At 47.6% G+C, this 13,746-nt stretch overlaps 6 protein-coding genes across 6 annotated transcripts; 3 read left to right on the forward strand and 3 right to left on the reverse strand.

The window, feature by feature from the left end:
• Positions 1 to 83: 83 nt before the first annotated feature.
• M430DRAFT_196759 (hypothetical protein) lies at positions 84 to 1,800 on the reverse strand. Its single transcript, XM_024864124.1, has 2 exons — positions 1,737 to 1,800; positions 84 to 1,664 (listed from the first exon to the last, which is right to left on the reverse strand). Exon 2 carries the CDS (start codon positions 1,591 to 1,593, stop codon positions 166 to 168), a length of 1,428 nt encoding a protein of 475 aa, XP_024723554.1. The 5' UTR covers positions 1,594 to 1,664; positions 1,737 to 1,800; the 3' UTR covers positions 84 to 165.
• A 779-nt stretch (positions 1,801 to 2,579) lies between these two features.
• On the forward strand, positions 2,580 to 4,442 carry M430DRAFT_55813 (hypothetical protein; the record flags this gene model as incomplete). Its single annotated transcript, XM_024868564.1, has 6 exons — positions 2,580 to 2,745; positions 2,802 to 2,865; positions 2,915 to 2,984; positions 3,039 to 3,216; positions 3,273 to 3,928; positions 4,040 to 4,442. 6 exons carry the CDS (start codon positions 2,580 to 2,582, stop codon positions 4,355 to 4,357), a joined length of 1,452 nt encoding a protein of 483 aa, XP_024723555.1. The 3' UTR covers positions 4,358 to 4,442.
• Positions 4,443 to 5,178: 736 nt separating this feature from the next.
• On the reverse strand, positions 5,179 to 6,479 carry M430DRAFT_87541 (hypothetical protein; the record flags this gene model as incomplete). The annotated part of the gene is made up of 2 exons (XM_024869643.1): positions 5,179 to 5,510; positions 5,561 to 6,479. Coding segments are annotated over 2 exons (1,251 nt in total), but the record flags the coding sequence as incomplete, so codon positions are not given.
• A 980-nt stretch (positions 6,480 to 7,459) lies between these two features.
• On the forward strand, positions 7,460 to 9,255 carry M430DRAFT_96150 (hypothetical protein; the record flags this gene model as incomplete). The annotated part of the gene is made up of 6 exons (XM_024869927.1): positions 7,460 to 7,598; positions 7,657 to 7,751; positions 7,806 to 8,119; positions 8,179 to 8,202; positions 8,255 to 9,032; positions 9,103 to 9,255. 6 exons carry the CDS (start codon positions 7,460 to 7,462, stop codon positions 9,253 to 9,255), a joined length of 1,503 nt encoding a protein of 500 aa, XP_024723557.1.
• A 418-nt stretch (positions 9,256 to 9,673) lies between these two features.
• On the reverse strand, positions 9,674 to 10,772 carry M430DRAFT_63606 (hypothetical protein; the record flags this gene model as incomplete). The annotated part of the gene is made up of 3 exons (XM_024869069.1): positions 9,674 to 10,334; positions 10,396 to 10,613; positions 10,693 to 10,772. 3 exons carry the CDS (start codon positions 10,767 to 10,769, stop codon positions 9,676 to 9,678), a joined length of 954 nt encoding a protein of 317 aa, XP_024723558.1.
• Positions 10,773 to 11,168: 396 nt separating this feature from the next.
• Positions 11,169 to 13,569, forward strand: M430DRAFT_15715 (hypothetical protein; the record flags this gene model as incomplete). Its single annotated transcript, XM_024863308.1, has 4 exons — positions 11,169 to 11,347; positions 11,411 to 12,805; positions 12,858 to 13,054; positions 13,118 to 13,569. 4 exons carry the CDS (start codon positions 11,169 to 11,171, stop codon positions 13,567 to 13,569), a joined length of 2,223 nt encoding a protein of 740 aa, XP_024723559.1.
• Positions 13,570 to 13,746: the final 177 nt, after the last annotated feature.

Consider the following 13,746-nt stretch of genomic DNA (forward strand, 5'->3'; position numbering starts at 1 on the left):
ATTTTTTCTTTTCCTGGTCGAACTGTGCCGGGGTGCGCACTCTACTTAGTCAGCTACCTTTACCGTACGGTTTATAAATAGGTTGTCGATCTATCAATCTATCAATCTAGCAATCAATCAATCATTTAATCATTTATTCGTTCATCCATTCAGCCACTCACTCACTCACTCACTCCTATAAAGAGCTGCCCACTTGTATTTTTCCGCCGCATGATTATTTCCAACATGCTTTCGTCCCACGAAGCGCTCTCTCATTGTCCGTGGCTCCTCCTCGCCCACTGGGAGTCTACCCCGTCTCTCTAACTCCGGGACTAGCAAATTCACAATATCTTCATATGTGCCGGGCCATGTCACATACGCAAAATTGAACCCATCAACGTCTGCCTCATCCAGCCACACCTCAAGTTGATCTGCCACCGTGGCTGGTGAGCCGATAAGCAGTGGGCCATTTCCACCAATGCTCCCAAACTCAGCTAGCATTCCAGTCGTCCACTTCTCAGATTCCAGGTGCTTCCAGCGGTAGGAGTCGACCAATTTCTGTGCGAGCGGTGTGTTGGATAAGTCTTGATCTCGTGGATAGGGGCTCAAGTCCAAGCCAGAGCCGCCCATCAAGGTCAACGCTCCGTCGTGGTCTGCATACCTCTTGTTCTCGAGGTACTTGGCCTGGGCGAGCTCATCAGTCTTATCGATGATTGTTGTTACCTTGACAATGACCTTGATCTCCGCTGGGTCCCGTCCGAATTTCTCTCTGGCTGTCTTGCGGATCACGTCGACACGGGGCCGGATAATATGCGGCGCATGCCCAGAGACAAAGACGGCCTCTCCATGCTTTGCTGCAAAGTCCAAGCCGACCCCACTGGAGCCTGCTTGGAAAATAAATGGAGTCCGCTGCGGCGATGGAGCAACGAGATGCGGACCAGCTACGGAGAAGTGCTTCCCCTTATGATTTATCGGGCGAACGCCTTCTGGCCGGGCCACGGTCGACGTGGCTTTGTCATAAACAAGTGCGTCCGGGGCCCACGAGGATTCCCACAGCGCATAGACAACATCCATATACTCATGAGCAATCTCATACCGTGTGTCATGTGGCACCTGCGTATCAAGACCCATGTTCTTCGCAGCGGACTCCAGATACGATGTCACGACGTTCCAGGCCACCCTTCCCTTGGTCAGATGATCCAGCGTACTGAAGCGCCGCGCGAGCTGGAATGGATGCTCATACGTTGTCGAGACGGTTACGCCAAAGCATAGGTTCTTCGTCACGGCTGCCATGGCAGGGACAATCAATGTCGGTTCTACCACTGGGAATTGTGTCCCGGTCTTGACGGCGCTGTCCATGTTCCCCCCATAAGCATCGTATCCGCCGAGGACATCGGCTAGAAAAAGCGCATCAAATTTGCCGCGCTCAAGCAGCTTCGCGATGTCTGTCCAGTGCTCCAGGTCTGTCACCTCTGAGGAATGGTCCTCGGGATGCCGCCATTGCCCAATCGACATGTGCCCTCCGCAACCCATCACAAAGGCTTGCATGATAATGCGCTTCTTGGCTGGGCTGATGGCGGCGGGGATGCCTTCAGAATGAGTTGGACTTGCCATGCTGGAGCTCTCAATAGGATCTGCCCATGACCCTCGAAGCTTGCCGTTCGAGATGAATTATCTATATACACCTACATATATCATGTGTCAGCCGTTCTGTACGGACAGCATTTAGCGTTGATATCGGGAATGGTGATACCTACCCCAGCAATCACAACATCGGTTACATCCGCACCAGCAGCGAAAACCCACAAATTGCAACGGGTTACGGTGTATGATATTGAAGATTTGTCGGATTCTGCTTATGCGAAAATTGATTCCCTGAATCCCAGTGAACCCAAATTGGTCATACTCGGCAGCGTCACACAGTTGGATAAATGGCCCCATGCTCTGTAAGATGGCTTTAGCACTTTCTTCTCCACAAAATGGACGATTGCAGCAATTGAGGCGCTGTGGATACTGACGGCGCAGGGATTTGTTTAGACCTAGTATAATCTTTTACTCTCTGTCTGGAGTCTGGGCCGAGAAGCTCCAACTTGGCGGATGTCCGGCCCGCTGCTAGCCGCAGGCGGGAATGAAACCAGCTTTTTTCTCTCTCTGTTTGCCGGACCTGACAGATGGCTATTATTTTCATTGTCGTCCTGAGCCCAGCAGCACAAGTACCATAATTGCATGGGATTCCTCTTGTCCTCTACGTACTTACTAACATCGCTACTTACGAATATGGGGCTTCGCGCAGTTGATCGGCTAAATATCCCTGAATTCGCCGCCTTTAATACACACAGACGGGCGCCAACACATATTTAAAGAGTGAAGAATAGTGGGGTGAACAAAGAGAATGACCAGGCTATGGGCAAAATTCCAGCGCGGAGGAAACAATGATGAAGTAGATCCCAGCGATCACAACATCAACTTATTCTCCAAGAAATAGCCTCCGTTATGTTACAAAATAGCATTCATCGGTCTCGGAGGTTTTATGTGAAGGTATAAGATCGTAAGTTATCTCCTTGCTTCATTCTTTCAGATTGTTCTCGCCAGGAATCAAGATGGGGAAAGACACATCAACTGCTATAAGCTCCGTTGAGTCGCTGGAGCGGAGCCCTCTACAAAACGTCAGCCTCTTTCGAAGGGTTTTTCATGGGACGCTCGTTCAGGTTCTGATTGTTGGACTGGTATCCTGTATGAATCCTGGAATCTGGAATGCCTTGAACAGTGAGTCACCACGCTTGCGATCTCGACATCAATGGCCTAACGGCCTCTTCATTCAGGTCTTGGTGCAGGAGGTGAAGAGTCGCCGTTCCTTGTCAATGCTGCGAATGCCATTACCTTTGGGTAAGTAGGGCCTTCAGCGATATCCGAATGTTTCTAATAGGGTGTTTAGCATCATGGTCTTTGGTTGCACTGCGGGAGGCATTGTGTCAAACAAAATTGGCCTGAAATGGACGCTTGTAGTACGTTGCCAGTCAGAGTATGTTATTGAAGAATTTATTTCTGACATCAGAAAGCTTGGAACACTGGGCTATCCCTGCTATTCTGCAAGTCTCTATACCAACAACCGCTATGGAACCGTGTGGTTTGTACTGTTTGGTGCTGTGACATGTGGATTCTCAGCTAGTATGTTGTGGGCCTCTGAAGCAGCGATTGCACTAGGCTATCCCGAGCACAAGAAACGCGGACGCTATGGTGAGGCCCTGTCCTTATAACTCGAAGCAGAGTATTATCATTGACATATCAACCAGTTGGTATCTGGTTAGGAATTCGCGGATGTGGCTCACTTATTGGTGGTAGTATTAATCTTGCCCTTAACTCCAAAAATGCGAAGACAGGCAAAGTCGGCTATACAACCTACCTTGTCCTCATAGCCATCCAATGCTGCGGTCTCCCTTTTGCTCTTCTTCTTTCTCCTCCGGACAAGGTAATCCGTGATGATGGCACCAAAGTCCCCAACCTAAAGCACACAACTTGGCTTAAAGAAGGAAAAGCTATCTGGCGACTGATTCGAACCCGCCGTATCCTCCTCCTCATTCCAATCTTTATTGTCGGCAACTGGGGCAGCACTTACACCAGTAACTACTTTGCAACGTACTTTTCCGTTCGCGGTCGTGCGCTTGGTAGCTTCCTCACAGCCGTCGCGGGCATCAGCGGCGATTTGTTGACAGGTTTGGCGCTGGATTACGAGCCATGGAAACGCAGCTTCCGTGCTAAGATCGTGTGGGTTTGGCTTCTGAGTCTGATTTTGGGATTGTGGATCTGGCAGACGACAAACCAGGTGCTGTATGATCGTACATCCCCGAAACTTGATTGGATTACGCCGGGCTTTGGGAGGGGGTTTGCGCCTTATATTCTTTGGAGCTTTGCATCGGAGTCGCTTAATACGTATCTTTATTGGACAATGGTATGTTTTCTCTCTTTCTGTTCCACTCTTGTTTCCACTCCACCATGTGCCAACTCTATCCATATAAACCTTCAATCCAGTTGTCCAGTAAACTACTAACCCTTCCCTCAGGGAACACTCGACGACGGCGTCGGCACACTAGCCCGCACTACTGGCCTCCTCCGCTCCTTCGAGTCCCTTGGCTCGACCTTCGCATTCGTAACCAGCGCCACGCACTGGAAATACATCAATACCCTGATACTTGCATTTGCGCTATTTGTCTTCCAAATTCCGTTTACCACGACGGCCGCGTGGAGTGTGCCCGAAAAGCCATTTGTGGGTGATGAGCAGAGGGAGGCAGAGGAGGCGGAGGCTGATAGTAGGGGAGAGGCCGATAGTGATAGCGAGAAGGGCGCAGGTGTGGCGGTGGGGAAGGGTGTTGTAGTGTAGATTAAATGAGGGGCGATTCAAGGGTAGATAAATGTATATGAGTGAAGTTGATGTCGTTACAAGCACCATCAGCTTGATAAGTGGGATTTTATATGTTGGTCCTACTGGACTAAACTTAAAAGAGACAGCGCCCCTTAATTCCCGTTCAACTAAGTCACAGACAATCCTACCTTCAGAGAGATGACTCCAGATGCAGAAGAAGTGGTGGAGTTCCTATTGGATCGATGTTCCGATCTCTCGATCAGGGATTACTAGGGAGTTGACTTATCACGAACCAGCGAAATCACCTCAGATCTCTCTGTATGTTACTTAAAAATGGGCCAATAAAGTCATAGAAGTACTCGCTCACAGATTACTCAAGAAACGCAAATAAACTCTACTAATGTTAGTGAACTATAAGATAGTCATCAAGCATCTGCTAAAGATTATAGGTCAAGTGATGGTAAGCTGTAAGTCACTTGCAAAGAGCACGCTAGGCCAGAAGTTAATTCTAAAGCCTTTTCCAACCTCCTGCACGGTAATACACCGGTAATTCCTAGAAGTTGAGAGAATCAGAGATAAAAGCGGGCAATTCTATTATGCTATAGTAAAAGACACGCTTTTCCTCTCAATCTAGAAATAATATTCATGCTCCTGGTATTGCCAAGGTGCGTTTCTATGACAATTGTATTTTATCCTATTTTGGCCTTATTTTCCCTAGCCTCCATACAGATTTATTTCTCGTACTTCCTCAATTTCATACCGTACTCGACCGGTGCTACAACCGAAAAATCATAGTATTCGTACTTTGGCCGTCCCCCCAAATACTTCTGGCCGTTCTTCTCAAGGGTCATGTCCCACCGAGTAAGAAATTTTGCTAGCATAAGTTTCATCTGATTGACAGCAAAAAATCGGCCAGGACATGCTTGGCTACCGAGCCCAAAGCCAAGGGAGTCTTCAGTGGCCATTCCCATCTTAAATGCGCTTTCGCCAGACTTATTGTCCTCTCGAAGACGCATGAATCGGTGCCCATCGAACTCACTCGAGTCATCACCGAAGGTATCTGGATCAGTTGCAATAGCGGCGGTAGCAGCAGTCGTCATTGTCCCAACTGGAACATGTGTTCCTGAGACTTTGAACGTGTAGGGTTGGGTGACGATCCTGTTCATGGTTACTGCGATTTGTTAGATTATAGTAATTAAATGTTGCACCATCTTGACTCACATAAAAACACTGGCGTAAGCCTTTGGCTTTCTTTCAAAAAGCAATCCAGCTTGAAGAGTCTGTCGATGTCGATTGATCCATTTGGTAGTATAGCATCTCTCGCTTCTGCGCGTAGCTCATCCAGGTATTGAGTCTGGGTCAACATGTCCACTAGTGCAACACTGATTGTCTTTGCAGTTGTATGTATGGATGCGATCAAAGTTCGCATCATGGTATCCGAAAAGTCATCCAGAGTAACATCATCAGGTGCACCGCCCCACAGCCATTCATATCCAAAAGTACCCTTGCGATACTTTGCTTTCTCATTTGAACTCAGTAATTCACGCCTCTTGAGGCCCTCATACATAGGTGTAAGTTGGGCCTTCACATAAGACCTGCTTTGTCGCAGTCTCCTGACACTTGGTATCATAGGAGCAACCGCCCTTGCAAGATATGGTGGCCAAGCTCGTACATCATCTGCAGATTTGTATCGATTCACGGCAAAGTCGCACGTCTGACGGATCCATTCGGGCTCAGAAGCAAGCTTCTCCCCAACGAGCAAAGCGTTCGTGATATTGGCTATGGCAGGAACGAAGAAGTCCATGAATGTGATCGAGCCTGGCGAAGTCGGATTTTGTGGCAAATGCATTTCGAAATATTGGTCAATCTTCTGGTCCAGCTTTTTTGTGATATCCCCCAGGTTCTGATGTATCCCAACTCGGAGAGCTTTGCCAGACCATGGACCACGGTTTGGAGCGCCAGTATAGTCCTGCGCAAAGATAACCCCCGATGCCAGTGCCCAGCTGAAAACATTGTTCGACAAGTGCTTCATCTCTTCCAAGTGATCCTTAGGCAGGATTACACGATATTTGACCGAATATCCTCCAATCGGGATCAGAACCTTGAAGGCACGTCCGGATTTATTGTACTTGCGATATCCAGTCTCTAGCAAGTCCCTCAGGTCGCTAATATACCGCGGTCGGGAATTGTCTCCATCTGCAAATTCGTGGGTCGGAATATGGTCTAGGGCACGCGATTTGCACCAGCTCTGATAGAGACGGTATAGTAAAACAACCATTAAGGCTGGCAGAGCACCTATTATGATCGCTGTCCGCATGTTGGTCTCAATCGGATAATGCAGAAAAAATTATTGATTTCAGTTTCTGGTGGAGGAAATGATTGATCAGAAGTCACTTGAGCCTTGAAGAGTAGTGGTAAGGAGTCGTTTATTATACCGGAATCTCAGTCAACGGAAGACATTGCCGAAAATCAAGAGCTTGAAGATCCTCCGTTACAGCTTTGCTATTCAGCTAACAGAGACGTTTCTACGATCATGTCCACTATCGCCTGTGAATGGGACGCCGCGGCTTTCATCGACTCCGCGGCTGCACTTTCTCGGATCCCCACACTATTCCGCGGGACGGTTAAGCCACCTCCGCAAAGCCTCCGCATATACAAGCCACCTCCGCAAATACTCCGCGAATACTCTCGGTTCCCCTGAATGTCTTGGGTTGTGACAGTAACTTATTGTACCCCTCAATAACGAGCTTTAATCCAAGAATTTACAAACCTAGTCTCCGTTCCGAATCTCAAGGCAGCGTAATTGATTGACCAATTATAACGACTCGATTTGGAATTCCAAAAGGCTACGTCGAATCAAACTATTGCTTCCTAGCTCAGGAGCGCAATAACCGTTACAATCCTTGGTAAAAGCGGCCGCAGATTACTAGACAGCCAAATTCGATTAAGACCTGGAATGTATATTTCATCCGGAAGCCACCTGATTATACCTTTCTTGACTTGCTCCAGCCTCAAGAGTTAAATAGTCCCAACTTTTCCTCTTTTCGGAGCCCAAATCTTATACACGACTTATCCCTTTACTATACAGTAGACCCATCTATTTTTAGTGCCTTTCTCAATATGTATACCGACGACGTTGAGTCTAAAGCATCTGCACATGGACATGAATTTGTCCCAGAAAACCCAGCATCAGACGGGGCACTCAAGCTCGATCCACATGGATACCCGCTTCGTCCTCAACCTTCTGATGATCCCCTAGGTTAGACGCTACAGTACAGGTTGATTTTTATCTGAAGAATTCTGGCTCTGACAATCAGCAGATCCTCTAAACTGGTCACCATGGATCAAACTCTTCGTACTGCTTCAGGTTTCATTTTTGGGTTTCCTTGGTCCATTTTCCCAAGGCACCGTTGTAAGTCCTCATACTTCAAAATATTTGCCATACGTTTAATAATATGAACCAAAGAATTCCGCTTTTATTCCACTAGCAAAAGCTATGAACGTCACTGTTACTGTAGCTTCCTACAGCACGACGATAGCTATAGTGTTTGCTGGTGTTGCCCCTCTAGTATACTCTCCGATTTCAAACGTTTATGGACGGCGGCCGGTGTACATAATAATTACTGCGGTAGGTATTGCCGCTAATGCTGGCTGCGCTGTTTCCCAATCGTGGGCCCCGCTCCTGGTTGCGCGCGCATTTGTAGGGATTGGGACATCAGTTGGGATGGGTATAGGGGCTTCTGTGGTTTCTGATATGTATTTCATGCATCAGCGTGGGTTGTAAGTTGTGTTGCGGCTAAACTCAACCTTGTAACTCTATGACACTTACTATTCTCCAGGTATATGGGTATATACGTCGTCTTGTAAGTCAAACCGACCCTGAATATAGCTTCTTGTACAGCTTACAACAACAAGCGTGACAAACGGCGCACATGTTGCAGCCATAGTCGGTGGCTTCACAGCCAAATACGCTGGATGGCGCTGGTGCTACTGGGTCCCAACAATTATCCTTGGAGCTACCTGGCTTGTTAACCTCTTTTGCCTCCCTGAAAGTCTTTACCATCGCGATTCGATTACAGGAGCTTCCCACGAGAACACGCGCTCCTGGTCTCAACTCTTCAATTTCAAACGAGTTTCCACGCAGCGTAGACTCAGTGTGTGGGACATTACTCATTGTTTCATAATGATGAAGTATCCTTCTGTGCTCTTAGCAGGCTTCTACTACAGCATCGCATTTGGTGCAGGAACTGTCTTGTTTGCAGTAACCGGTGCCGCAGCATTTGGTAGCATTTACCAATTTGACACTGCACAGGTAGGATTAGCTATTGGCCTGTCTACCACTGTAGGAGCTACTCTTGGGGAACTGGTCTCCGGGTCAGTCAGTGACAAGTTCTTGTACTTCGCCAACAAGCGACATGGAGGCGAAGCAGAGCCTGAGGCGAGGCTCCATGCCACTTGGCCTGGAGCTTTTATTCTTCCAGCTGGTGTGATTATCGAAGGCGTATGCCTGCAGTACAGAACACATTGGTCTGGCCCGGTCATTGGCGTCGGTATCGCCGCTTTCGGTCTCCAGATTGTCTCTACAAGCATCTTTGCTTATTTGACGGATTGTTATAAACCGCAGTCTGCTGAAATTTCGACACTTCTAAATTTTGGCCGTCTGACCTTCTCCTTTACACTTGGTTTCTACATGGTAAGTAAAATCTTTCCACCATCTTGGCAACAGATATTCCGGGAATTGGGCTAATACGTTATTACGACAGATTCCATTCGCCCAGACCACCACCTACGGCATTGCTTGGGCAGTTCTTGCCATAATCACTTTTTCTTTGTACTCCGGTTTGGTTCTTCTGATGTGGAAGGGTGCCGAATGGAGGAAGAAGCTGGGCAGGCCTAATTTCGACCGCACCTTGTAGGGTGAGCATAGTCAACGGTGTTATAGATGGTTATTTAAATTTTAACTGTGCAGCATACCCACATGTATTGAATTGTTATATGCATGGAGTTCCATTTCTGTGGTGAACGTATGTGTAGCCTAAAGAAAAAGAAGACAATTCTCCGTTGTACATCGCAACCCTAGATATTGCATCGAATCATTGTGAAGTGTAGCAAAGCCCTATAGGTATGGGACCAAAATAGACGGACAATGAAGTGTCGTAACTTAACATAACACATTATCAAGTCTCGTAGTTTTATTGACATATCATTCTCATCCTAGGATTCGTAGCCAAAACTTCTCATGAGAGTAGGTTTAAGAGAAGGCCGTTTCGGTTTTATTGTCAGAAACCTTAGTATTCCATTGTGATGTCTTTTCTTTTAGCCAATGGGCTTATTATCTACAATACAAAAGTCTCGAGAGCATTTGGTGCGAATATTTCTTCTGGATTAAATTTTCGTTTCGAGAGTCCTTGCTGGAAGTGGTAATCGAGGAACTTCTCGATCACATGCCTGTTTTCAGTGAAGCCGTCCTTCCACCATTTCATGTCTCCCATAAGTTCTTGCGTCTCCTTAACATGATCCTCTAACCAAGGCAGCATATATCGCAATGCGGAACGTTCTTGTAGCGGCTCATACGCCATCTCCAAGGATTGAGCAAATGCCTTGGTCAAGGTCTTTGCGATCCAAGGATTTGCCTCATAGACAGTTCGTTTGAGCGCAACAACGTGCATTATTGGAAAAATGCCCGTTTGCTTGTAATAATTGGCCTCAACTTGCTTGAAGTTAGGGAACAGAAGCCCGACGTTCGGGGAGGTGTCAAATGAGGACGGTCTGCTGGCACTAAATATCGCGTCGATTTCGCCGTTGGCGAGCATCTCAGAGAGATTTTGACCTTGGTTGATGGCAATCACCTTAACGTCTTGGGGCAACGAGTGCGATATTTTGCTGATTCTCGCATGTTCGGAATATTCTATCGCGCCAACAAAGAATTGCACACTGCTAATCGGTACACCAAAGTGTTCTTCCAAGATCCCGCGTTGCCATACAGCAGCAGTCACTGTAGTTGATATGATCAGCTTTGTGGAGGGGAAGGGGCTTTCAAAAGAATTTGAGCGCACTCTGGTATTCAGGAATGCCGATCCTCTTCCCTCTTAAATCCTCGGGCTTTAAAATACCCGCATCCTTGTTGACGTACATCGACTGGTGGCGGAAAAAGCGTGATGGAAAGACAGGTATCGCAATAAATGGCGGCCTCTCTTGGTTTAGCGTCAAGATGTATGAGGATAAAGAGAGCTCAGAGACATCAAACTCTTGAAAACGAAGTTGACGGAAGAAGCTGGATTGGCGTTCAAGGTCAGTTTGGGGGCGTTGAGGCAAGGCTGATCCATTTCAGACAGTGGGGTAGCTATACTCACGTTTCTTCTACCCGGTAATTCAAAAAGGTAAGCTCAATGCCTTCCGGGCGAACCCTGCCATCCTCGATTGCTTTCATGCGATCATAGTCCCAGCAAGCGAATGAAAGCTTGAGCACCATCTTTACTGTTGTTCTTTCCGGGATTGACTGATATGTAAAAGAGAATTTAAGTCTCAATCGGTAGCAGAGAAATAAGAGTTCTGCAATTTTGAGGACGGTTATAAGGATTATTGCTATCGGGTATTCACCAGACTACTCCGGATCTAACCGTTCCGCGGCTCTACTTCGGTACTTCCCCGCCTCGGCTATCTGCGTTCCTTACCCCGCGAACTAACCCCACAGGCCCCACAGGCGATTTTCTTATGTCGACGACGTCCTACCTTAGACACCATTTTGTCTCTTGTTACTTTATGCGTTCCGCTCGCGCATCGAGATTCCCAGCCGATACCTCAGCTGAACCCTCTTCGATCCGGAACGATGGCCGAGGAACGGCTCAAGAGGCGGAGATTGCCCTCACGGCATGCTTGCATAGGGTGTCGAAAGAGGAAACATCGATGCGATGGCGAGCGCCCTGAATGTGGAAACTGTCGAAGCCGGTGGATCACATGTCTATATTCATCCGATGCAACGACCTCGAGCCCGTCGTCCCTAGGGGAGTGAGTGACGGGTCTCCTCCTTTGTCCGCTGCCTAGACTTGATCTGCTGCTAATGAGTGACAGGACCGGGGCTTTCTCGGCATCCAATATTCACAATCCACAACGTGGTGGCTCCGAGCCACGGCACACTCCGACCCTCATGAATAGACAGCAGATTCAGCAACAACTGGTACAGCAACAACCGTCATCGCTGTCCATCTTAAACCCAAGCACTGAGACTAATGGTTTGGACATCCTTTGGAGCGCCTCAGCAGACCACTTGAGAGTCTCAGGTGATTCTGTACATCTGGCTGGCCCATTGCCGCACCAATCGAATAACATTCAACCGGGCGTGTCCGCAGAGCTACAAAACAGTGCTTCAAATCCCTCGTCTCCAAGTGACTCTGGCGGGCCTGATGGGTACTTTGGAGATTCATCAACATTTGCCTTCGTATCAAAGGTACAGCCTGAGTCTCAAAATAACAATGGAGTACATCTGCAAAACAGCCGGTATCAACCCACGGGGGGTAACGCCAACTGCAAATTCAGAGATAAAGAAACAGTTTATGAACTTCCAGAGCGTCACTTGGCCGATAGTTTAATTGACGGATACTTCGATCGTGTCCATCCGCTTTACCCATTTGTTCATGAAACTAGTTTTAGAGCTGAGTATGAGAAGATGTGGGCAAACTTGTCCGGATCGATCTTACGACCGTCGTGGTATGCACTTCTCAATCTGGTATTTGCCTTGGGTTGCGAGTTCTGTGATGCAATTCCAGAGGGAAAGGTCATGACTACCGTTTCACCTTTTGTGGCTCGGTCCCGAGACATTATCTTCTCCCACATATTTAAGAAAGGCAATTTGGAACTGATCCAAGCCCTACTTTTGATGTGTCATTATCTGCAGGGTACTCTAGAGCTCAATGAATGCTGGAATCTCGTTGGGTTGATGATTCGGACTGCCGTCACTATTGGCCTTCACTTGAATCCCGATGGCTTCTCGCTCTCAACTGTAGAAAGGGAAGTCAGAAAAAGAGTTTGGTGGGGCTGCTTCATTATTGATCGGACTTTGAGTATGAAATTTGGCCGGCCGCCGTCAATTCAAGCAGCAGATGTGTACGACGTACCGTTGCCATTACCGGTAGATGACCAATATATTCACGACGACTCGTTGGCTCCTCGACAGCCTGCTTGCCGCCCGTCAGCAACGGCATTCTTCATTCACACCATAAAATTGTCCAAAGTAATCGACAATATTCTGCGAGATCTGTACACTACTAACAAGAGGGCGTCTCGACAAGCTGGTGTAGATACCATGTTACCTGAAAGCTCTAATCAATCTCAATTTTTTGGCCACGCAGTTCTCTTAGATGGCCAACTTCAGTCTTGGTGGGAAGAAGTACCGGCGCATCTTCGTCCCGAATCTGTGGTTGCAGATGGACAGATCTTCCAACGTCAACAAACTGTCATGCAGGTTAGGTAGGCTGTCTGGCTACCCATCAGATTAATTCGCGCTAATCTTAAAAATGAGATACCTGCAAATACGCATCCTTCTGCAACGGCAACTGCTCCTTATATTCAGCCGGCAACAAATTGACGACCATTTCCTCCGAGCTATTGCCATTGCGGGCTCTCAAACTTGCATATATGCTGCTCGTCAGACCGTACAAATTATCTACGGTCAATACCATCGTCGATTACTCAATTCGTTATGGTATAACCTTCACTGTATGTTATTCTTAACTACACGCTATCTATACCATGCTGCTGAGTTCTTACGATCATTTTTAGACATCTTCACATCAATGGGAGTCCTACTACATGTCCAGATGATGGATAAATCTAGATTGGAATTGTTGGGCCAGGAACTCGAACAAGAAACGCTCGAATGCGGTATGGAATTCCTGAAATCTGCCGGCAATACAAGCAACTTAGCGGCTAAATATGTCACAATGCTGCAATGCGTTCGAAATCAGACAAAACAATGGTCGAAGGACAACGTGCAAAGCAACAGAATGCATGGAAACGGCTTTGGACTTGCTTCTCAACAGACGAGGAACCTCGAAGCATCAAAATCCCCATTGACTTCCACAGCACAACCACAATTTCAAGCACATGGGCAACAAAATTCCCAAGGAGATATTGATCTAGATGGCATGAACTTTGACGACTTACTGTTCGGCACAGGATTGCCGCAAGACGTCCTCTCATTCAATTATCCTAACGGTGGATTCTTACTATGATGTCTGGTGCGGCCACGGCGGATGTCATTCTGATGCTGGAAATGAGAAGCCGCCCCTTCCAGCTGATTCTGCTATATTCCGCGGAGTACACCGACAAGGATAGCCAGCCGCGGATCGGACTCGGAACAACCATCCTCAAGCCCACTAGTGCCCCGCAAATTGTTTGGACCCCGCAAA

The sequence above is a fragment of the Amorphotheca resinae genome, assembly GCF_003019875.1.
Source record: "Amorphotheca resinae ATCC 22711 unplaced genomic scaffold M430scaffold_2, whole genome shotgun sequence".
Lineage (NCBI taxonomy): Eukaryota > Fungi > Ascomycota > Leotiomycetes > Helotiales > Amorphothecaceae > Amorphotheca > Amorphotheca resinae.